This window comes from Schistocerca cancellata, chromosome 1 (assembly GCF_023864275.1).
Source record: "Schistocerca cancellata isolate TAMUIC-IGC-003103 chromosome 1, iqSchCanc2.1, whole genome shotgun sequence".
Lineage (NCBI taxonomy): Eukaryota > Metazoa > Arthropoda > Insecta > Orthoptera > Acrididae > Schistocerca > Schistocerca cancellata.
This window is the reverse complement of record NC_064626.1, coordinates 523687433-523710966: the sequence shown is the minus strand read 5'-3', so window position 1 is coordinate 523710966 and position 23534 is coordinate 523687433. Positions and strand designations below refer to the sequence as shown.

General features: G+C 40.7%; 1 protein-coding gene across 1 annotated transcript in view; it reads left to right on the top strand.

The window, feature by feature from the left end:
- Positions 1 to 23534, top strand: part of LOC126179226 (phosphatidylinositol 4,5-bisphosphate 5-phosphatase A-like) — a 76570-nt gene that overhangs the window by 38520 nt on the left and 14516 nt on the right. The window contains exon 8 of the mRNA XM_049924592.1: positions 22434 to 22571. Coding sequence (XP_049780549.1) covers positions 22434 to 22571 — 138 coding nt within the window. The remainder of the gene's footprint in view (positions 1 to 22433; positions 22572 to 23534) is intronic.

Here is a 23534-nt window from a genome sequence, read left to right as displayed (position 1 = left end):
GACGAACTAGTCACTGAATCGAACAAATGCTATGAGCTTTCAAAGTCTTTCACTGTTAGTTGCAGATATTTTACTGAATGTCACATCCTTGTAGCTCTGTATTCTGTAATGAACAATGATATTTTGTTCTCCCTTTGTTGACCAGTGCTACAGAAATTGCATTTGATGCATTCATAAAACATTTGACAAAACTGTGTGATGAAATACTGTTCGATGTTTAAAAAGACAAATCGGAAAGATTAGAAGGAAAGCTGTATGGGCAAACAGTGAGCCGGCATATAAAGGCTGATGTGTTTCCATAGTGAAAAAGGTTAATGGGATTCAGGATGCTGCCAAAAATTGTGAAAGGCACGTGCATGTTCATGTGGATGGGCAAAAGTCTTGAGTGCAACAAGCTTTTTTGTGCTCAGGTTAATTTGGATCCAAGCAAATCTCTTGGACTATTGTCTCAACTTACGCACAGTGACACCCCTTCAAATGAAAAGCTGATCTCTGTTTTACATATTACTCTTACACTATAATCTATTTACAAAGTGTTCTACAAAAGTATAACTTTGTTAGGCCATGGAAAGAAATCAGTATTAACATAAATCCTTCAAGGCTTTTCTAAATAAATTTCTTTCAGCCACCTAACCTTTATGTCGTAGCCCCCCTTAGCCCACTTGCACATACCTCCTTTGCTCATAATCCTTACTCACATGAGACAGATCATTACAAAACTGGTGGTAATCCATCCTGAGCCCGGGAAATCCAGTCCACTCCCACTGGCAATTCATACATAATCAAGCGAAAGGATAAAATGTGCAAACGTGCATGATCAGTTCATGTAAATATTTAATTCTTTATTTTGTACTGGTGTGTCCAGGTACAATCTGTCTGAAAAATTGACCACAAGCAAGCATCTGCACCTTGAACATGTTGAATGTGAGCAATAAGACACACAAATTTGTTGAACGTGTTATGTGATGAGAAAGTGTCTCTAAATATGATTGGAATTCTACTGTTTATTTTACCTTTTGATGAAAGAAATTGTTGAGTTGTGGTACATGGTTCATTTATTAAGCACTGTGTACTGGTCACACAAAACAATACTTGAGATCAAGTCCAACTGGCACAGGAACCTTGGGAAGTCTGTCTGTCACAGTGGTCATCATATAGATAACAGCTAGATCACAGGGTCTGAGCACTGGCCGAGAACAACACGCAAGTGGCACACTTGTTGGCACCTTCATCTGAGTCAGAAGTTGATTGGTGCCATGTGATCCAGTGTAGCACTGGGAGATGTCTTCCTTCTTTTATCCCACTCCCTGTGTAAATGTGGTGATTTATATGTCACTTAGATTTATGTGGGCTTGGAACCACAGAAACTCAGTTGCATGGATTACAGCAAAAGTTTTGATGCTTGTGGTTTAAAATTTTGTGTGTTGTCAGAATTCCTCTCTAAAATCTGAAGTTATAGTTATATTGCAGAATGTCTACCTTAAGGCAGATGATGATTATGAGCTATCACTTGCTGACAAGTATGAATGTCTTCTTCGAAACTCATTTTCTGTGGGATTTTAAGTGACTGTAGAGGCCTGATGGAGCTAAGATTTTTCCACATTGTTGACACACATTTGTTGTGGTGGGGACTGGCTGCATAGTGTTGCTTATTGTCAGGAGCTCCCATTTTTTCCTAGCATTGCGCATGTCAGATTCTGTTTTCTGCCTCAGTTGCTCAAAATGCTGATTTCCTTCCCAAACTTTACAATTATCCCAGTTACCAGTTTCAGTTTGACAGCTTTTCATATTGTCCTTTTATCTTTGTATCATTTCTGTTGTTTTCCAATTTGTCTTTGACCATGCTTTGGCTGGCATACATACCGTATTTACTCGAATCTCAGCCTCACTCGAATCTAAGCCGCACCTGAAAAATGAGACTTGCAATCAAGGAAAAAAAGTTTTCCCGAATCTAAGCCGCACCTGAAATTTGAGACTCGAAATTCAAGGGGAGAGAAAAGTTTTAGGCCGCACCTCCAAATCGAAACAAAGTTGGTCCATTGTAATATGAGACACAATTTAGCTCGAATGAATGACGATACAGCTATAGTAGTTTGGTCCGAGTCGTAAGCTTAGCAGTTAAGCTTTACCAGGTAGCCATTGCTTTGCGTCAGGCCCTCCGTCCTTATTTATACGGTTACCCTTCCTTTTTCACGTGCTTCGTATGGTTTGAATGGATTGCTTATTTTTCTTTGATCTGATAAGTGCTATTCTCTTTGTTATAGGTGTTTACGTCACTTTAAGCTGAAAATGCATTACTGTACTGTGTCATGCATTGTTTGTCGCATTCTGATAATGAGTGTTTACGGCCTGTCGCCGCTCGCGGCATGGCTTGCTTTTGCGCATGCTACAGTTGCTTACAATAAAAACGAGAGAGAGAGAGAGAGAGAGAGAGAGAGAGAGAGAGAGAGAGAGAGAGAGAGGAATCGTCTCATTAGGGAAACAATGGCAAGAGACTGCTATTTGTTGTTACTTACACTGCTGCCTTCTTTGATAATGATCAACAAGAACCAAATAATAGACTGCATATGATAGAAGATGTTCAGAATGAGAGCTTAGCGAAAATTTTTCTCCGTTTGAAAATCTTTGCAGACGCCTCTTTAGTACATTACATTCTGCACAGAAATTGGAGTCATCTTAAATTTAAAATCTAGCCAATTGCCGTGCTTCATTTCTGACTGTATCACCATTAGGCATAAGAATTATACGAGTTTCATGACATGATATGTATATTCTTTCGCATTTGCTGTTGTCTCACTCTAGTTTCGTAGTTTATTAGGCAGACAGGATTTAAATGAGATAGCAGCAAACACGAAAGAATACATGGCAAAATGTTTATATTCGTATTATTCTTATGGTGAAGAGAATACTGCATGTGATTCACAATTCACAGAAGTTCCTATTAGCGACCATCTCTTCTCACAGGTAGGAAAAAAATGCAGAACGTAGAGTTGGCCATATTGACAAACATCCCAAACAGTCTTGCCAGTCAGATTTTCGTAGTACATTGACATTCTGCGACATTCGAAGATGAACAATATGGAATTTGTATTTATTTCGTTGGATAATGTATGAAAATGCAGTGGTTGAAACTCGGGGCAGAGAAAAAAAGCTCGTCTTCCACTGTGTGTTTATATATATATATATATATATATATATATATATATATATATATATATATATATATATATATATATATATATACGGTAATTTGTTTTGGTAGATGGGATTCAGGTGTTCAAATGATGATGTGGCCCATCCAATGGAGTTGATGCTTAATGATCACGGCTTCAATGCTAGTAGAGTTTTCTTCTTCCAGATCACTGATTTTAGTTCACCAGTCTTGTCATTTCACCCTTAAGATCCTTCTCAAGCATTGCTGATGGTACTTTTCCAGATATCATATGTGCTGTCTGTAAGTAGTCCATGCTTCGCACCCATATGTAAGAGATGGTGTAAAAGTTGGGTGATATACCTAGAGCTAATGACGACCAGAAGCTGTACTCCCATATTTGAGGTGAAGGATTTCAGTATCAATATTTGCGTTTGCCGAAAGGTGGCTGCCAGGGTATGGGAAGTGTTCTTCATTCTGCAGGACTTTGTCTTGGACTGTGATTTTTTGGTGTATGGCGGTATAGTTAGGTGCCGGTGGATGTAGGATCTGCATCTTATGGATGTTAAGGCTTAGTCCAATACTTAAGTTTGCTTCATCAATACATTTTGGTTGCTTGTGGATCTTCTGAGTTTGCAAAAATGACATTATCATCTGCATATTGAATTTCAATGGTGGTTGTAGTGGATACTTTTGTCTGCGCACGTAGTCTATGGAGATTGAACAAATCCCCAGCAGTCCTGTATTCTATTTTCTATACACTTTGGCAGTTTCCCAGTGACAAGATGAGCCAGATAAACCTCACTCAAACTATTTTGACCAAGTTAATTGTTTGTTGAGATAATAACTTAATGTGCCACTGCATATTCTGCAGCCAAGCTCACATTAGCCCGCAACACGTAAAAAACTATTGTCAGGTATGGACATAGAGCTTCAAAGTTTGATTCTTATAAGACAGTGTCTATAACACAGACGAGAATATATAGTTACCTTAAAAAATGTCTTTGGGGGTAAATAGACAGTTTAATACTGAAGTCTATTGTTAACACATTCACATAAAAATTTTTGAAATAAAATTTTCACAGTTGAGACCTCATTGTTTTGTCAGTTGCAATCGAGGTATTGTAGGCTCAAGCTCACAGTTTCAGCTCAGTGTGTAAAGCAGCTCCAGAAGAATATGACCCTCCCAAGCTATATCCATAAGGGACAATCAAGCAAAGTAGAAAGCTCAGTTAATCATCAAGGAAGGGTGGAGACATTTTCCAGGGAAAATAACTGACAAGAATATCAGTCCTTAAATAATTGAGCATTTCTGTGTCCAGAAGGTAAAGTATATTTTCTTATGCCCCTTGACATATCTGCTCGTCAGAGGATATGAGGGTCAACACCGATCGTGTTTAGTCACACCATCTGGTCCTTGATTGTAATTGGTAAAGCAATTAGGTCTAAACTGTCTTTTCTCAGTTTTACACCCCACATACTCCGGTATATTATGAAGAATTAAGAATAGATATACTTTTTTATTTTTAAATCAGCGTGTTTTACAGTAAGAGTATTATTGGCTGATCCAAATTTTAGTTCTATTTTTCTCAGTAGTTCCACTGATCTGAGGTAATCCATGTTGATCTTGACAGTACTCTTGTCTAGCTATTCCATGGAGATCTTGTGAGAATTATACCAGCTGGCAATGCAAAAAAGTCTGAACTTCCTATACAGAGACACATATGCACACATTTGTAGCAAAATATTTTCACTGGCTGAAATTTGGCAGCCACATCACCACTTTCTTTTTTCTTCCGTGAACATATCTTTAGGTTATGACAGTATTCATTTTCTGAAGCTAAATCTGTGAAAGTCTGCCACAAAATAAAATTAGACTTTCATAAACGTAAAAGTTTTTGCATAGAACATGTATTCTTTGAAATCTGTCAAACAGTCATGTGGCAAAGTGCAAGCCTGTTCTTACCTCCACTAGGCTTTTTGTCAGCAAGTTGCTTTCTTCCTAATTTTGTTTTGAGCTGCCTCAGTCTTGACCCCATTCTCTTCTGAACATGACCAATATATTCCAACTTTTTTTTATTTTGATTTTGTTACCATAGGGTTTCAATTCAATTGTTTTGAAATTTTTTGAAGTCACCAACACCTAGGAAATTGACATATCCTGCATTGTACCATAAGAACGACTTTTCAAAAATTTTCTTTGTCTGTTCAACTTCCATATCACGACTGCTTCCACTATAATTAGCTTGACAGCTTTCAGAATGTTATTTCTAATTTCACAAGGGCATCTGCAATATTTTGAGAAAATTACATCAGTTGCTTTTGCAATGTCTCCACTAGTGGCTGTTACCACACCGAGTGACTGATGCCTTCTCTCTTGCCAGGAACCATGTAAGCCTACAGTAAGGTCCATTATGTCGACACTGTTAGTGACATGAACAGCTTCTTCAACTGCTTTCTGCATAGTTTCTTGTGCAATATCTTCCACTACAGACTTAATGTTTTGTTGGAAGTACTAAATTTTGTGGAAGGCTTTGGTAAGTTCATAAGACCACACATCATTTCTTCTGTGGTTGCACCTTTTCCAATAGAGAGAAGGGCATAAACCAGTCTCAGATTAAGTTCAAATAACTTTCCTGATTCTCTTTGCATAGAGTGACAAATAAAAAATGATACTTTGTAATTACAAGATAGGATTATTTCACATGCAAGGCCAATGTATGACTTGACTTGAAGCTCAATGTCTCCCTGATTATAATTCTTACACCTGATATAATTTTTAAAAATATCTGACAGTACACTTATGTCAAGTATTTCATTTACGTTGTTTTGATCTGTTTCCTGAGACATTTTATTGTAGCTGTCTTCATTTGTAGTCAGTTTCCTCTTGGATGCATTGCACTGGGAAGAAGCTTCACTATCTGCTTCAGACCTAACCTCTGGATTTGCAAAAATGTTCTTCCAAACATGGTTCTTCCGTTTGTCTTTCCGCTTTCTATTACTCACTTGTGGCATTTTTGGTAAAAAAATGATATTCAAACAAGAATGCACCCACTCTGTCTACCTACTCAACACACTTCAGAACAACACATTAAAAATTGTGCTCAAAAACCACACAACAACAAACTTTGATGTACAACTGTCATATTTTCTGCCAGAGCTGCCAACCTCTGCACAGAATCCACACAATGCAAAAGTCCTAGCCCTATCTCTGAAGAAAATAGAGGGAAGTTAAAAACGTGTAAAAACTCTTTCTCTGACACACACACACACACACACACACACACACACACACACACACACACACACACACACACACAAAAAAAAACCTTGTCAAATGGGTCGGGAAACACCCACAAAGAGCAGTGCAGGCCCCTTTTATTATTTATTTATTTTGAAATACTTACCGTATTTGCTCGAATCTAAGCCGCACTTTTTTTCCAGTTTTTGTAATCCAAAAAACCGCCTGCGGCTTAGAATCGAGTGCAAAGCAAGCGGAAGTTCTGAAAAATGTTGGTAGGTGCCGCCACAACTAACTTCTGCCGTCGAATATATGTAGCGCTACAAAAGCATGCGTTGTGGGCACAAAGATAAATACTGGCGCCAAAACCTTTTTTTTTTCTCTGCCCCGAGTTTCGACCACTGCATTTTCATACAATGTCCAACGAAATAAATACAAATTCTGTATTGTTCATCTTCGAATGTAGCAGAATTTCAATGTACTACGAAAATCCGACTGGCAAGACTGTTAGGGATGTTTGTCAATATGGCCAACTCTACGTTCAGAGTTTTTTCCTACCCGTGAGAAGAGATGGTTGCTAATAGGAACCTGATGAAATGTGAATCACATGCAGTATTCTCTTCACCATAAGAATAATACGAAAATAAACATTTTGCCATGTATTCTTTCGTGTTTGCTGCTCTCATTTAAATCCTGTCTGCCTAATAAACTACGAAACTAGAGTGAAACAACAGCAAACGCAGAAGAATATACGTATCGTGTCATGTTTATATTCGTATTATTCTTATGCCTAATAGTGATATAGTCAGAAATGAAGCATGGCAACTGACTAGATTTTAAATGTAAGATGACTAATTTCTGTGCAGAATTTGATGTGCTAAAGAAGCGGCCGCAAAGATTTTCAAACGGAGAAAAATTTGCGCCTAACTCTCGTTCAGAACATGTTCTATCATACGCAGTCTATTATTTGGTTCTTGTTGATCATTATCAAAGAAAGCAGCAGTGTAAGTAACAACAAACTGCAGTCTCTTGCCATTGTTTCGCTAATGAGACGATTCCTCTTTTTTTTTTTTTTTTAAAAGCGGTGGTAGCGCGCACAAAAGCAAGTCATGCCGCGAGCGGCAACAGGCCGTACACACGCACTATCAGAATACGACAAACAATGCATGACACAGTACATGAATGCATTTTCAGCTTAGAGTGACGTAAACACCTATAACAAAGAAAACGGCACTCAGATCAAAGCAAAATAAGCAATCGATTCAAACCAGACGAAGCACGTGAAAAAGGAAGGGTACCCGTATAAATACGGACGGAGCGCCTGACGCATAGCAATGGCTACCTGGTAAAGCTGAACTGCTAACTTACGACTCGAACCAAACTACTGTAGCTGTATCGTCTTTCATTCGACCTAAATTGTATCTCGTATTACAATGGACCAACTTTGTTTCGATTTGGAGGTGCGGCCTAAAACTTTTCTCTCCCCTTGAATTTCGAGTCTCAAATTTCAGGTTCGGGTTAGATTCGGGAAATATTTTTTTCCTTTATTTCGAGTCTCATTTTTCAGGTGCGGCTTATATTCGAGTACGGCTTAGATTCGAGTAAATACGGTATAATTAAGTTAGGTGTATGTCTTGAAACAAGTTAATCAGAAAACTTAGTAAAATTTATTTTTCATATTTTTCACGTTCTGGGTGCCCTTAAAAATGATCTCAGGAATCCATTTTAAGACTTTGTTTTATAGTGTTTTATCCCGGATGCCATAGAACTGTTGTTTTTCTTTCAAATGTCAACAGCAAAGACAATTTTTAGGAAGATTCACTAATTGGTGTGCATTTCAGCTATTCATCTTTGAACAGTGTGCTGCAAACTTTGATGTCACATCAGCATATGTTTCTTGTATCAAAAGTTTTGCTGTACACATTCAGACCCCCCACTCCCTCAAAAACAAAAGTTACTATTTTTGTTATTTTTCAGTGCATCACTGGCATTGTTAATCTTCACCATTGCTCGAATACCTCTCAAGGATTCAGCATTCATTTCCTGAGTATGGGTTTGGCAACCTCAGGGTTCCTGAGCTACCAGTCCCCTGTCACTGTAAGCTCTGGGCATGCATCAGCAACCACCATGCTGCACAGTGGGAAACTTTCTGTATCACAGGGAGTGGGGATCTTGGCTTGACAGCCCGGTTTGTAGGGATGGTAACAACCTCTGTAAAAGAAAACCCTGAATCTCAAGGTGTTCTATACGCTGATGGGATGCATGGCTGTTGATGAGGAAGGGTCATTAGCTGCAACCTCTGGGGAACCTGCTGCACCTTAGCTGTATAAGGCTTACCTAGGCATGCAGGGCTCTGTCTAGGTGGACTTCTATTTCCGTAGATGCTCAAGGGACCATCATGGATGCTTTGAAATCTTCTCATCCTCCTCCCAGTGGGAAAGGTGGACTGCTGGTAGGTACTAACACCCAGTCAAACAAGAGGGCCCAAGCAGCCAGTCTTCCATGCTTGAGGATTACACATACTCTTTCAGTATCGAGTAACAGAACATATGCTGGTGGCCAGAATGTGTTTCTTATAATTAAACAGAAAGATCGGAGTTTCAAGAAAGTTTCAGCTTTTTACCTCCGAAAAGGTTTAGAGGGAATCGCTGGAAATTTAAAATCTGTCAAGCTCTTGCTAAACGGGACCCTGTTGGTAAAAACATCCAATTCCCAAGAAGTGAAGAACATCCAGAAAGCTCAGTGCCTCAGGTTGTATGCAATAGAAAGTGAACTGCACAACACCTTGAACTATAGCAATGGTGTTGTGACTTGCAGGGATATGCTTGAGATTCTCTGAGAAGAACTGAAAGCTGAGAGGACTGAGGAATACATCGTTGAGGTGTAGAACATAATGAAACTGGTGGATGGTGATCTCATGAAAATTGACTCCTTTGTACTAACTTTCAGCTGCACGAAACTTCCAGATCATGTTAATACACACAATTGTAGGTTGTAAGGGAGCAGCCACTTCTGAAAAATGTGGTAAGGCCACCTATGAAGATGTTGGTTGTTCATCTTCTTCAGGATGTGTAAACTAGTCATGGGATCACCCTGTCTTGGTGTAGGGACTGTAGTGTCTTCCTTGAAGAAAGGATGATAAGAAGTCAAAACAAATGTCTCTTGTATGGTGAGGCCAAAAAGATCTAGAAGACCTGAAGTTTGCTACCTTCTTTGCATCTGCTCTTAAACAACCAGTTCAGAAGACTGATGCTGCTACCCAAATGGAGGTTGCTAGTGTCAGCACTAGTATCTGCTTTTGCCAGTGCCCTTATGTTGCTGCCGTTTCTTCAAAGCCTATACATCAGCCAAATCTGTTGTTGCTAAAGTTGCGGAGCTACCTACTCCTCCAAGGGTTCAGTCTGGACCACTGTCCAGTGGTGCCACTATCATTGCCACAGTTGTGGCTCCGAAGACTCCCCAGGGCAAAAAGTCAAGGACCAAGGGTTCACCACTGACAGTCAGGAAGTAAACAGTCCAATGATGTCAATGTCATTACTATCTGACATCTCTCTTGACTCTTCAGTAAAGCTAATGCACCTTGGTGTTGCACTGGGGCAGTCATTTCACCCCAAGACTGAGCCCCCACCCATTACGGGCTCTCCTCTCAGGCAGAAAACAGGGTGAAAGTGCAACTCCTGTGATAGATGGCTCACATTTTACAGTGGAATGTTAATGGGTTCAGGACACATGTGAAGGAACTGGACTGCTAGTGTAGGAACACCCCCTGGGTCTGTGTTCACAAGAATCACATTTTAAAGCCACTGACACTCATGTGCTAAGAGGCCATATTCTTCATCGAAAGGATGACCTGCCTGGGGACAGATCCAAGGGAGGGATTGCCATGTTTGTCAATAACATGCATCACTTCTCTGCTCTCACCCTGGCTACTGACTTGCAAGCAGCTGCTTTTGAAATTCATTAGTGTTGGAGGATCACTGTTTGCTCGCTGCATCTACCTTCGCGAGACGCAATGGTAGATACAGGCTCTCATAGGTGTTGTGGAACAATTCCAACAACCATTTTTGCTACTGGGAGACTCAATGTCTACCATGTGTTGTGGGGCTCAACCTCTACTTGGCCTCAGGGCCAGCTTTTGGAGAGCCTCATGATGTCTAACAAGCGGTACATCCTCAACACAGGTACTAGCACACATTTCTGTACTGCTACTGGGTCATTCTCAGCCATCGACCCCTTTTTCTGTTCTCTAGCCCCCGCAGACTGTTTAGTGGGACATCATTGACAACCTTCATTTCAGTTACACTTCCCACTCCGCATTCACCTACTGGATGCATCATTACCTGATGAAAAGCCACCAAAATGGATGGTCAGCAGGGCCAACTGGATGCAGTTCAGCCAGCTGGTTGTGTTTGAACATCATGACAGTGCCTAGGAATGAGTGAACCACATCACACAAGTGATCCACCGTGCTGCTGACTTATCCATCCCAAAGTCCTTAGGGCATCTTAGGAGGTGACCTGTACCTCAGTGGACAGAGTAGTGCTGTTCATCCACCTGGGACAGGTGTGCAGCACTTCAGCAATTTAAATGCTGCACTACAGCAGACAACCTCCTAACCTTTAGAGTCGTGAGAGTCAAGGCTCAATGCATAATTAAGAAGAACTAGTAAAGGTCATGGCAAGTGTTTGTGAAGTCTATCAACCATTCCACTTGTTCTACAAAATTGTGGGTAGCCATTGGAAGGAATTCCAGTAAAAACAGTCATTTACCAATAGCAGCAATGCTGAAACAGGAGTGTCCCAGACAATGACCAGAGACATCACTGACACTGGCAGAGCATTTTACAAAAGCCACTGCCAATTCCAGCCAGGATCCGGTGTTTTGCTGCTACCGTGCGACTGTAGAGTGGGGCAAGTTGCATTTCAGATCCCACCATTCTGAGTCCTAATCCCATGTCTTCATGTGGGAGCTGGAATCAGCCCCGTATGAGATTCGTGACACTGCAACTTGTTACAACCAAATCTGGGACTGCTGCTTTGACACTTGCCAGTAGTGTCAAAGGAAGACCTTCTCGATTGTTTCAATCTTATATGGCAAACAGGTCACTTCCCCAACTAGTGGAGAGAGGCAATTTTGATACCTCTTGCCAAACCATGAAAGAATCTCTCATGACTCAGTAGTTATCGGAGTATTGCCTGAATGAGCTGTGTAGGAAACATCATGGAGCGAATGATTAACCATTGTCTGGTCTGCTTGTTAGATACCAAGCAACTCCTTAGTCTCTCTGTGTGAATTCTGGAGATTTCCATCCATCGTCGACAGCCAGACCCTGCTAGAGCCAGCTGTTTAGCAGGCTCTCCTATGTAAATATAGCTATATTGACATATTCTTAAATACCAGAAGATATACAATACTACTTGGAGACACAGTAGTCTTGCACAATTGTGTCAGTGGGGCTTTCGTAGCCATTTACTCTTCTTCATATGGTCTTTCCTGTCTCAGCAGGTTTTTAGGACTCAAGTTGCTGATACACTGTCAGATTGTTTCCATCAGGAGATAACACTTAAAACACTGCCCTAAAGGACAACATCAGGAGAATGTTGTCCTTTAGGGCAGTGTTTTAAGTGTTATCCTCTTTATCATAGCCATAAACAGCATATTTTCTATGGTAAGGCATTGTCCTTATTTGTGGATGATTTTGCTGTTTTGTGTTCCTTCTCTATGGTTACAACAGTGAACCATCAGTTACAACATAGTTCTGAGATTAGAGGAGTGGGCTGCAAAGATGGGTTTTCAGTTTTCTGCAGATACGTGTGTGTGTGTGTGTGTGTGTGTGTGTGTGTTCATTTTAATTATTCTTTTTGTTTGTTTAATTTATTTGCCTTGCATGTAAAGGACACCATCCGACATTTTAACAACTCAGTGGGGTTCCTCAGCATAATCTTTGACTCCAAACTATCGTGGTTGCCACAGCTGAGAGACCTGAAAGCCGAAATTCTGAATGCACTGAGCATCATGAAATGCCTTAGCCACAGGTCATGGGGAGCAGAAATGGCGCATCTGCTCCAGTTGTATAGTGCTTCCATGTATTTGTGGCTAGACTATGGGTGCACAGTATATGGATTGGTGAGGCCTTCTTATTTGGAGATCATTGATGCTGTCCACCATGAGGAGATTAGGCTGGCCACAGGTGCTTACAGGACTGGCCCCATACCCAGTCTCTGTGCTGAGGCTGGTGAACCGGCACTTAAAATTTGATGGCAACTTCTCAAGGTGCATCAGGCATTTAAGTTCCTTATAGCTCCAAATTTATCGGCATACCACACTGTTGCATTTCCACCTCTGGAATACCTTTTCTCCCATTGTTCATGAGCAACAAGGGCATTTGGGATCCGCATTTGGCATGTGCTGGAGTCACTTGGAGTGGCACAAGTAGTACAACCTCAAATCCAGGGTTTTAATCGTCTGCTACCTGGTTACGCAGATGTGCAAACTATTTGCTCTAGTGCAGTACAGGAGAGATTGCACTCCTGCTTATGTTATTATTATTATTATTATTATTATTATTATTACATGCATATGAACCCTGTCAGATCACGCATTACATTTATGATGAAGGTTTCGCTCACGTACAGCGCTTCAGGTTTATTCACTGTATTATAATGTTTGATCTTTGTATGAATGGACATACATTTCTTGTTGTAGATTTCATGCTTTCTCCCATATGCTCGTTTGACTTTCTGTGCTTCCTTTTCCAACTCTGTTGGTTCTATAATCTCACTGAGGTATTTGAAGTGTGGAACTTGTTTGATCTGCCCATATTTTGTGTTCGGTTCCTAAATGTCGAATTTAGTGCAAATGAACTTGGTTTTCTTGAATGAAATTTGTAGTCCAGTTTTCTCAGCGCATTCCTTGAGGACTCCAATCTGTTTGATCGCTGTATTTCCGCAGGCTGCTAGTATTGCTAGGTCATCTGCAAAAGCTAAACAACTGACCTTGATGTCCTCATTCTGTTGTCCAAGTTGAATGGGTTTCCAGTGGTTGTGGGTTTTAAATTCTTTCTCCCAATCTTGGATGACTTTATCCTGAACAAGGTTGAAGAGCAGTGATGACAATCCATCACCTTGTCGCACACCGGTCTTTATGTCAAAGGGCTCTGACAATTCACCCATGAATTTCACTTTTCACTTTGTGCCTGTGAATGTTTCCTTGATGAGTCTTAATGTCTTTCGATCAAGTCCTTGTTCTTCTAAGATGTTAAAGAGGTACTGTTGATCCACCGAATCATATGCCTTCTTGAAGTCGACGAACATACAGATGGCCAGAGAGCTTTGGGTTGCTCTCTATTTCAATAGCATCTTCAAATTGAATATTTGTTAAACACAAGCCCCGGTCAGAAACTGGCTTGATAGTCACCAGTTTTGTTTTGACGCTGTTCTTGTGTTCTTTGAAGAAGACACGCAGATAGAATTTTGTAGGTGACTTCAAGGAGAGAAATCTCTCTGCAGTTATTGGAATCTGTTCTGTCATCTTTCTTGTGTAACAGATGGATGAGTGCACAGTTCCATTCTTCCGGTACCTTTTCCGCTTTCAATATGTCTATGATGATTTGTGTGAGCTCCTCAAGTGTATTTGGGCCTGTGTTCTTCAATAGTTCTGCAACTATACCATCTTCTCCAGATGCCCTATTATTCTTGAGGCTGAAGATGTGTTTATGGATTTCTTCTTTGGTAGGTGATGAAGATTCTGGGTTTACTTGTGCGGGAGTCTCTTTGGGCCATCTTGATGTGGGCTCCTGGCAATTGAGTTGTTCTAAGAAATATCGAGCCAATTCTCTACAATTACCTTGGTTGGTCAGTGCGAGTTTGCCGTCTGGTTTTCGTAAACGTAAGTTCTGAGGGATGTGTCCTCGAATCCTCCCTGCGAACGTTCTGTAAAAGACTCAAGTCTTGTGAACTCGGAAGTCTTTTTGTATCGAGTCCAACTGGTCCTTCATGTGCCTCCTCTTTCTTTGTCTGATAATTTTTTAGGCTTTCTTTCTGGTCTGAAGATAATGTTGTTAGAGTCTCCAGTGACTTTTTAGTTATATTTCTGGAAAGCACTCTTTCGTTCTTCCAGTGCTTCTTCACATGCGGAGTCCCACCATGGGTGTTTCGTATTCTTCTTCAGTGGTCCTGCCTCTTTGGCTATCTAGTCCATAGCTCGTGGTCTCGCAGTCGCGTTCTCGCTTCCTGAGCACGGGGTTCTGAGTTTGATTCCCGGCAGGGTCAGAGATTTTCACCTGCCTCGAGATGACTGGGTGTTTGTGTTGTCATCATCATCATCATCATCATCATCATCATCTTGAAAGTGGCGAGATTGAGTTGAGCAAAGGTTTGGAATTTGTACGGGTGCTGATAACCGTGCAGTTGAGCGCCCCACAAACCCATCATCATCATCATCATCATCATCTTTGGCTATCTTGATTATCTTGTTACGGAATTGATGCCAGGTGCTTGCATTTTCCTTTTCCCATTCTTCTTTTATGTTACTTTCTTTGATCTTTTTGGTGTCGAATTTTTGAGGATGAGTTTTCTTGTGGTGTATGCTTTTCAGAGTGAATTTCACTTTCATCCATACTAGATAGTGGTCAGAGTCACTGTTGGCTCCTCTTCGGACTTGCATGTCATGAATTTCCTTCTGTGAAGGGTGTGTGATGGCCACGTGGATGTTCTGATATTCTCTGAGAGACTGTATAGGAGATCTCCAAGTCTTCTGTTTTTGAGGATGTTTCCTCAGCGAGGTGGCCATTATTTTCAAATTGTTCTGTTGACACACTTCAATGAGTCTCATGCCATTCTTGTTGGTGAATTTATGGGCCGGGATTTTACTTGTGGTCTTTTGGTATTCCTTTTCTCTGCCAATCTGGGCATTGAAGTTGCCTAGTAATATCTTTGTGGCTTCTTTGGGGCCTAATGCCATAATCTTCTTGAGTTTGGAATAAAACTGCTCTACCTTCTGCAGATCTCTCTTATTTTCAATGTTCTTGGGTGCATGTATGTTAATTAGTGTGTATTTTTTGTTTGCAGATTGTATGCGCATTGTCATTAGTCTATTATTTATGGGAGTGACTTCTTTAATTGAATCAACTATGCTCTTGTGAATGACAAATGCCATACCTAGGAGTGGGGTGCCATCTCTTCCTATTTGTTTGTCTTTTTTACTTTTGAAGATATGGTACTTACCATAGTCTAGTGAGTTTTCATCTGTAAGGTGTGTTTCCTGAAGAGAGATTGCACTCCTTCTTATGTTTTCAATATGATATTTTCTGACATTTTATATGAGCACCACAATTACATGGGTCTGAACAGAGGAGGGGGGGGGGGGGGGGGGAGAGCGAGCTGGTGGTTGGGTTGCTCTGTTGTTTTCCCAGACTGTGTCCTCAAGGTCCAACTGCCTCAAGACTTTACTGTGTTTGATGCAGAATTATATGTGATCTTGTGGATACTGGAGCAGATGAGATGGTCTCCCAGTTTTAAATTTCTTGTGTGCTCCTATTCTCTGAGTGCCCTTCGCTCTCCGCAACATTTTTACACAGCAGGTAAAGTAATCCACAGGTAATCCAGGATGCCCTCCTCCAACGACGAAGACTGGGGAAGGGGGTGTCATTTTGTTGGGTACCAGGGCACAAGGGTACTGTGGGGAACGAAAGGGCAGATTTAGCAGTCAAGAGGGCATGTTGTGATCCTCAGTTGTTTCAGTGTGCCATCTCTCTGCATGCTACAGCCTCACTGAGATCGTAAGTCTTGCATCAGTGGGAGGATAAATGGATGGAAGTGATGGACAGTAAGCTCCATCTAGTAAAGCCCACAACGCAGCCATGGACCTCCATGTGGATGGGACGAGGTCTTCCATACTCATCTTTGCATAGGCCACAGCCCTATAACACATGGCTTCTTGCCCTGGAGAGGGGCCCTCAATGTGCACCACAATTTTATCGGACTGTGTTTCATTTTCCGACCAGTGGGCCACGGTTAGCAGGAATTAAATGTTGAGCACTTGAGTTTATAATCTAAACACACATAAAAAAAGAATCACTTTACAGATTTTCCAGGGCTGATTTGTTTTACATACTTTATAATAAGTACTTCAAATTTGGATTAGGGTTGTATTATTTCTTTTGTGTCATGACCGAGAGAGGCATGCCGAGTTACGTGCCACAGGCAGCAAGAATAAATGGACTTTATTTACTCTCAGTAATGGAATACAACAAAGCAGTCATTCGCACTTGAGTCAACACTACTTGGTTCCAATACACTGATAGTCATTGATGTGGCACTAGTAGAGTCCTGACAAGACATCTGATGTTACTTTATGTGATACAACAGTATTCGTATTTTGTTGTTATAAGGGAAAGGTTAATTTTCCGCCGTAAACACAGAAATTTATTTTTCAATGTACTGTATCAAGTACTTACTTTGAATAACCAAAAATGAAAGAGAAATCAAAGAATTATTTCAATAATATTCATGGCTACAATGCAGCATTTGCTATGGTCAGCTCTGAGGCAAGAACTTTCAGAGACAGTTTTACATGCAATATATCACTTTTTAAGATAAATGACTTTATCATTGGTCACCTCCAATGACTTCTGTGTGTGTGTGTGTGTGTGTGTGTGTGTGTGTGTGTGTGTGGTCATTCACCATGTCATGTACAGTTACATTTTTATGAGATCAACATATTAGGTCAAATTTCAGGTACAGGCAATACTAGAAGAAATTAGTGTATCTCTTGGGATCCACTATTAGGTAGCACAGATGTGTACTGAGGGCACCATCACAGAAGGTACAGGATAAATAGTGCAATCACAACATAAGCACAATGTGTTTGTTGTCAACCACGTATCTTGCAGCCACCACGGTAACACAAATAGTCAGCTTTGCCGCTGTTAGTGCTGGCATCACGAGCACCGACTCCTCTTCTGCACTTCACGTGTCCACCAATTGCTGGAGGAGTATTCTTCTACCGGGCAGCTATAAAGAATGCCAACTGGAGCCAGTTTGCATGGGGAATCACTCCAGGCCAAGCATCAGCCACAATCACCAGTCCCTCGATTAGAGCTCCTAGGTCCCAGTGCATTCCTTCTCGCGGAGTCGCGTCCAAGTCTTCACTCCATGCCTCTCAAGTTCTCAATAGTGGCTATCAGTATGTCACACTGAGCTACATTCCAAGTCTTCACTCTGCATCTTGTCTGAGTTTCTCCACGCTGGGCTCGACAGCAGCCACACCTGTGGCCTGTCAGTGTGGAACGCAGCCCATTCAATGGAACTCATCTGTTCACAGTATTAAAAGTCATTTTTGCAGCAGAAAAAAAAAACACAAAGTTCTTTAAATTGTCACAGGAAATGCATTAACAAATGACAAATACAGCAAAACTATGGGAGGTGGGCCCCCCCATGAACCATAGACCTTGCCGTTGGTGGGGAGGCTTGCGTGCCTCAGCGATACAGATAGCCGTACCGTAGGTACAACCACAACGGAGGGGTATCTGTTGAGAGGCCAGACAAACGTGTGGTTCCTGAAGAGGGGCAGCAGCCTTTTCAGTAGTTGCAGGGGCAACAGTCTGGATGATTGACTGATCTGGCCTTGTAACAATAACCAAAACGGCCTTGCTGTGCTGGTACTGCGAATGGCTGAAAGCAAGGGGAAACTACGGCCGTAATTTTTCCCGAGGGCATGCAGCTTTACTGTATGATTAAATGATGATGGCGTCTTCTTGGGTAAAATATTCTGGAGGTAAAATAGTCCCCCATTCGGATCTCCGGGCGGGGACTACTCAAGAGGATGTCGTTATCAGGAGAAAGAAAACTGGCGTTCTACGGATCGGAGCGTGGAATGTCAGATCCCTTAATCGGGCAGGTAGGTTAGAAAATTTAAAAAGGGAAATGGATAGGTTAAAGTTAGATATAGTGGGAATTAGTGAAGTTCGGTGGCAGGAGGAACAAGACTTCTGGTCAGGTGACTACAGGGTTATAAACACAAAGTCAAATAGGGGTAATGCAGGAGTAGGTTTAATAATGAATAGGAAAATAGGAATGCGGGTAAGCTACTACAAACAGCATAGTGAACGCATTATTGTGGCCAAGATAGATACGAAGCCCACACCTACTACAGTAGTACAAGTTTATATGCCAACTAGCTCTGCAGATGACGAAGAAATTGAAGAAATGTATGATGAAATAAAAGAAATTATTCAGATAGTGAATGGAGACGAAAATTTAATAGTCATGGGTGACTGGAATTCGAGTGTAGGAAAAGGAAGAGAAGGAAACGTAGTAGGTGAATATGGATTGGGGCTAAGAAGTGAAAGAGGAAGCCGCCTGGTAGAATTTTGCACAGAGCACAACTTAATCATAGCTAACACTTGGTTTAAGAATCATGATAGAAGGTTGTATACATGGAAGAACCCTGGAGATACTAAAAGGTATCAGATAGATTATATAATGGTAAGACAGAGATTTAGGAACCAGGTTTTAAATTGTAAGACATTTCCAGGGGCAGATGTGGACTCTGACCACAATCTATTGGTTATGACCTGTAGATTAAAACTGAAGAAACTGCAAAAAGGTGGGAATTTAAGGAGATGGGACCTGGATAAACTGAAAGAACCAGAGGTTGTACAGAGTTTCAGAGAGAGCATTAGGGAACAATTGACAGCAGTGGGGGAAAGAAGTACAGTAGAAGAAGAATGGGTAGCTTTGAGGGATGAAGTAGTGAAGGCAGCAGAGGATCAAGTAGGTAAAAAGACGAGGGCTAGTAGAAATCCTTGGGTAACAGAAGAAATATTGAATTTAATTGATGAAAGGAGAAAATATAAAAATGCAGTAAATGAAGCAGGCAAAAAGGAATACAAACGTCTCAAAAATGAGATCGACAGGAAGTGCAGAATGGCTAAGCAGGGATGGCTAGAGGACAAATGTAAGGATGTAGAGGCTTATCTCACTAGGGGTAAGATAGATACTGCCTACAGGAAAATTAAAGAGACCTTTGGAGATAAGAGAACCACTTGTATGAATATCAAGAGCTCAGATGGAAACCCAGTTCTAAGCAAAGAAGGGAAAGCAGAAAGGTGGAAGGAGTATATAGAGGGTCTATACAAGGGTGATGTACTTGAGGACAATATTATGGAAATGGAAGAGGATGTAGATGAAGACGAAATGGGAGATACGATACTGCGTGAAGAGTTTGACAGAGCACTGAAAGACCTGAGTCGAAACAAGGCCCCCGGAGTAGACAACATTCCATTGGAACTACTGACGGCCTCGGGAGAGCCAGTCCTGACAAAACTCTACCATCTGGTGAGCAAGATGTATGAAACAGGCGAAATACCCTCAGACTTCAAGAAGAATATAATAATTCCAATCCCAAAGAAAGCAGGTGTTGACAAATGTGAAAATTACCGAACAATCAGTTTAATAAGCCACAGCTGCAAAATACTAACACGAATTCTTTACAGACGAATGGAAAAACTAGTAGAAGCCGACCTCGGGGAAGATCAGTTTGGATTCCGTAGAAATACTGGAACACGTGAGGCAATACTGACCTTACGACTTATCTTAGAAGAAAGATTAAGGAAAGGCAAACCTACGTTTCTAGCATTTGTAGACTTAGAGAAAGCTTTTGACAATGTTGACTGGAATACTCTCTTTCAAATTCTAAAGGTGGCAGGGGTAAAATAAAGGGAGCGAAAGGCTATTTACAATTTGTACAGAAACCAGATGGCAGTTATAAGAGTCGAGGGGCATGAGAGGGAAGCAGCGGTTGGGAAGGGAGTGAGACAGGGTTGCAACCTCTCCCCAATGTTATTCAATCTGTATATTGAGCAAGCAGTAAAGGAAACAAAAGAAAAATTCGGAGTAGGTATTAAAATCCATGGAGAAGAAATAAAAACTTTGAGGTTCGCCGATGACATTGTAATTCTGTCAGAGACAGCAAAGGACTTGGAAGAGCAGTTGAACGGAATGGATGGTGTCTTGAAGGGAGGATATAAGATGAACATCAACAAAAGAAAAACGAGGATAATGGAATGTAGTCGAATTAAGTCGGGTGATGCTGAGGGTATTAGATTAGGAAATGAGACACTTGAAGTAGTAAAGGAGTTTTGCTATTTGGGGAGCAAAATCACTGATGATGGTCGAAGTAGAGAGGATATAAAATGTAGACTGGCAATGGCAAGGAAAGCGTTTCTGAAGAAGAGAAATTTGTTAACATCGAGTATAGATTTAAGTGTCAGGAAGTCATTTCTGAAAGTATTTGTATGGAGTGTAGCCATGTATGGAAGTGAAACATGGACGGTAAATAGTTTGGACAAGAAGAGAATAGAAGCTTTTGAAATGTGGTGCTACAGAAGAATGCTGAAGATAAGATGGGTAGATCACGTAACTAATGAGGAGGTATTGAATAGGATTGGGGAGAAGAGAAGTTTGTGGCACAACTTGACTAGAAGAAGGGATCGGTTGATAGGACATGTTTTGAGGCATCAAGGGATCACAAATTTAGCATTGGAGGGCAGTGTGGAGGGTAAAAATCGTAGAGGGAGACCAAGAGATGAATACACTAAGCAGATTCAGAAGGATGTAGGTTGCAGTAGATACTGGGAGATGAAGAAGCTTGCACAGGATAGAGTAGCATGGAGAGCTGCATCAAACCAGTCTCAGGACTGAAGACCACAACAACAACATGGGAGGTGGCAACTGTTTACTCCCACCCTCAGCATCTGCACTGCTAGATCACCATGTGTGAAAGGAACAAACACAGCTGACTCGGCGCAACCAGTCCCGTGGACTAGCAGGTTATGCAGTCAAATTGGCAGCATGTAAAGCCTTATGGGGGCTTTGTCTACAGTCAAGAATGTGACTTACCCGTGTGACCAAATTGCCAGCGACCAAAATGCAAGCATATTTTGGCTGGGTAGGAGCATGTTAGGGAGAAATGTAATTGGTATGTTTCCACTCTTGGACAGTATTGGCAAAAAGGTAATGATTTTTAATTTCCAATTTTCCAATCTTATTTTACCCAACCGGACAGCTGTGCATTTTAAAGTGTTGCTTCCGGGACAAAGAAGTGCAACAGCCATGTATCATATTTGCCTGGTGGATTAAAAAGGAGGGTTGGTACGCTGGCCACATTGGATCTGTTTCCACATATCCCCTGACGTGAATACTGGGCGTTCACCCAAGTCCTGCCTCATTTACATGATTTGTAAATGTTTAGCTACCTTTTTGCTCACATTCACACTATGCACAAACAGTTGGGGGCACACACAATTCTGTCCTGGGGGGTAACTGAGTAGCAATGGGAAACACATCAGACCATCCCCTTAAATGAAGCATGCCAAAACCCTTAATAACCGCACTGACCCTGCATTGGTGTGGGACAGAAGCACAAGAAAAAGAGTAATGTACAGTCCTCTTTTCTTTATGTATGGTCACTAAAAACGTCACTGCTGGCAGATAGTTCCAGTTCATTACCAAAATAATTATTTCCAGAATAGTTAAGAGAATTGTATACAAGTTCAGATTTATTTATTAATTGATTATTGCCACATTGACATTGTATCAGCATGTTTACTCTGTGTTAATGTGTGTTAGAATGTTTGCCACAGTAGCTTGACTGTTGGGCACCTTCTGATTATCTCAGGCCATCTAGACCCTAGTTACTGCAGCCACATAATTATTTTCTGTTATTTCTGTTGTGGGTTATTGTAGCTCTCTGCATATTTCAGTTATACTTCCATCCACTATGTAATAAATGTTTTCTATTAAATTATTGTGGCATAGGAGGTACCATTGAAGCAGTTGACAATTGAAATAGAGGGATGTAGAAATATTTCTGTAATGCCTTGCATAATTGGAAAAACTTTGATTATATGAATGGAATTTTATTTGTTGATAGTATACCTTATCTAGTTTTTATAGATAATGTGCAAATCAGTAATTGATGAAATCAAGAATTAACCTTAATTGTTCTTGGAATAAGTACAATGTAATTATTTTGTTGCAGGTCTTCAGCGATCATGAAGATAGCTTTGTGACATTTGAAGAAATTGGTGTCTGGTGTACGTCACGTGATAATTCTGCTACGTACTTAGTTCCTTCTGGTGTAGAACCAGCATTTTGGGACTGGATTGGAGTGTATAAGGTGAAATATTATTTTGTGTAATTAGTAACTTTAAATAGCTATCACTTGTCTTAAATACAGAAAAAGTGCTGTATTAAGTGCCATGTGACATTACAGGCTCTAAGCCTTATATTAGTTGGATGCTGGAAGAGTAGTTAGCAGTTGAAACAAGCAGTTTTTCCTGGGAGAGAAGAATTAGCTGTTACGTGTGGGCTTGGGCATTGTTATTGCATAGTGTCTTCTTGAGGTCTGAACAATTTCACTCTCATGTTTTGAGAGCCAAGAGTTTTGAAATCAAATTTGAAGTGCCAGATAAATGATTGTTTTAACTTAGAAACTTGTGTTCATCTATTTCATTTACTAGCTGTGGCTGCATGTAATTATTGGCTTCTATTATGTTATAGACAATGGAAGATAGCCAATGAGATTTTTGACCTTAATGAGAAAATTCATACTAACCCCTAGACAGCAGGGTTCTTCCAGTAAGAAGTTGTGATCCAACTCCTACTAAAACATTGTAACCCCACTTGGTTTAACATTACTAATTTCTCTTTTATGTTTGGAAATGCAAACATTGAAGCTTAGGCTTTTTTATATTCATTGAAAAAACAAACTACTGTGTAACCATTCACATTTATTATATTTTTGACCCATTTCAGAGGTTTTTTACTTGTTTATCATCAGGTGGATTTATACATTAATTAATAATGCATGGCTGTATTGTATGTACCACTTTCGGGTAACTTGACACTTTCTGGCAGCAGAAGACAAAAGAAACTATTTCAGTACAACGCTCAAAATTAGATGGATGTATTGATTGTTCAGGTGTTCTTGTTGCAGCATCTTATCTCCCATCTCATCTTCACCTAATTCCTCTCCTTTTTCTATAACACTGCCTTTAAGTTCATTTTCCATGTGTAGCCCCTCCCAGCTTTCCCTTCTTTGCTTAATACTGGTTTTCCATCTAAGCTTTTGATATTCATA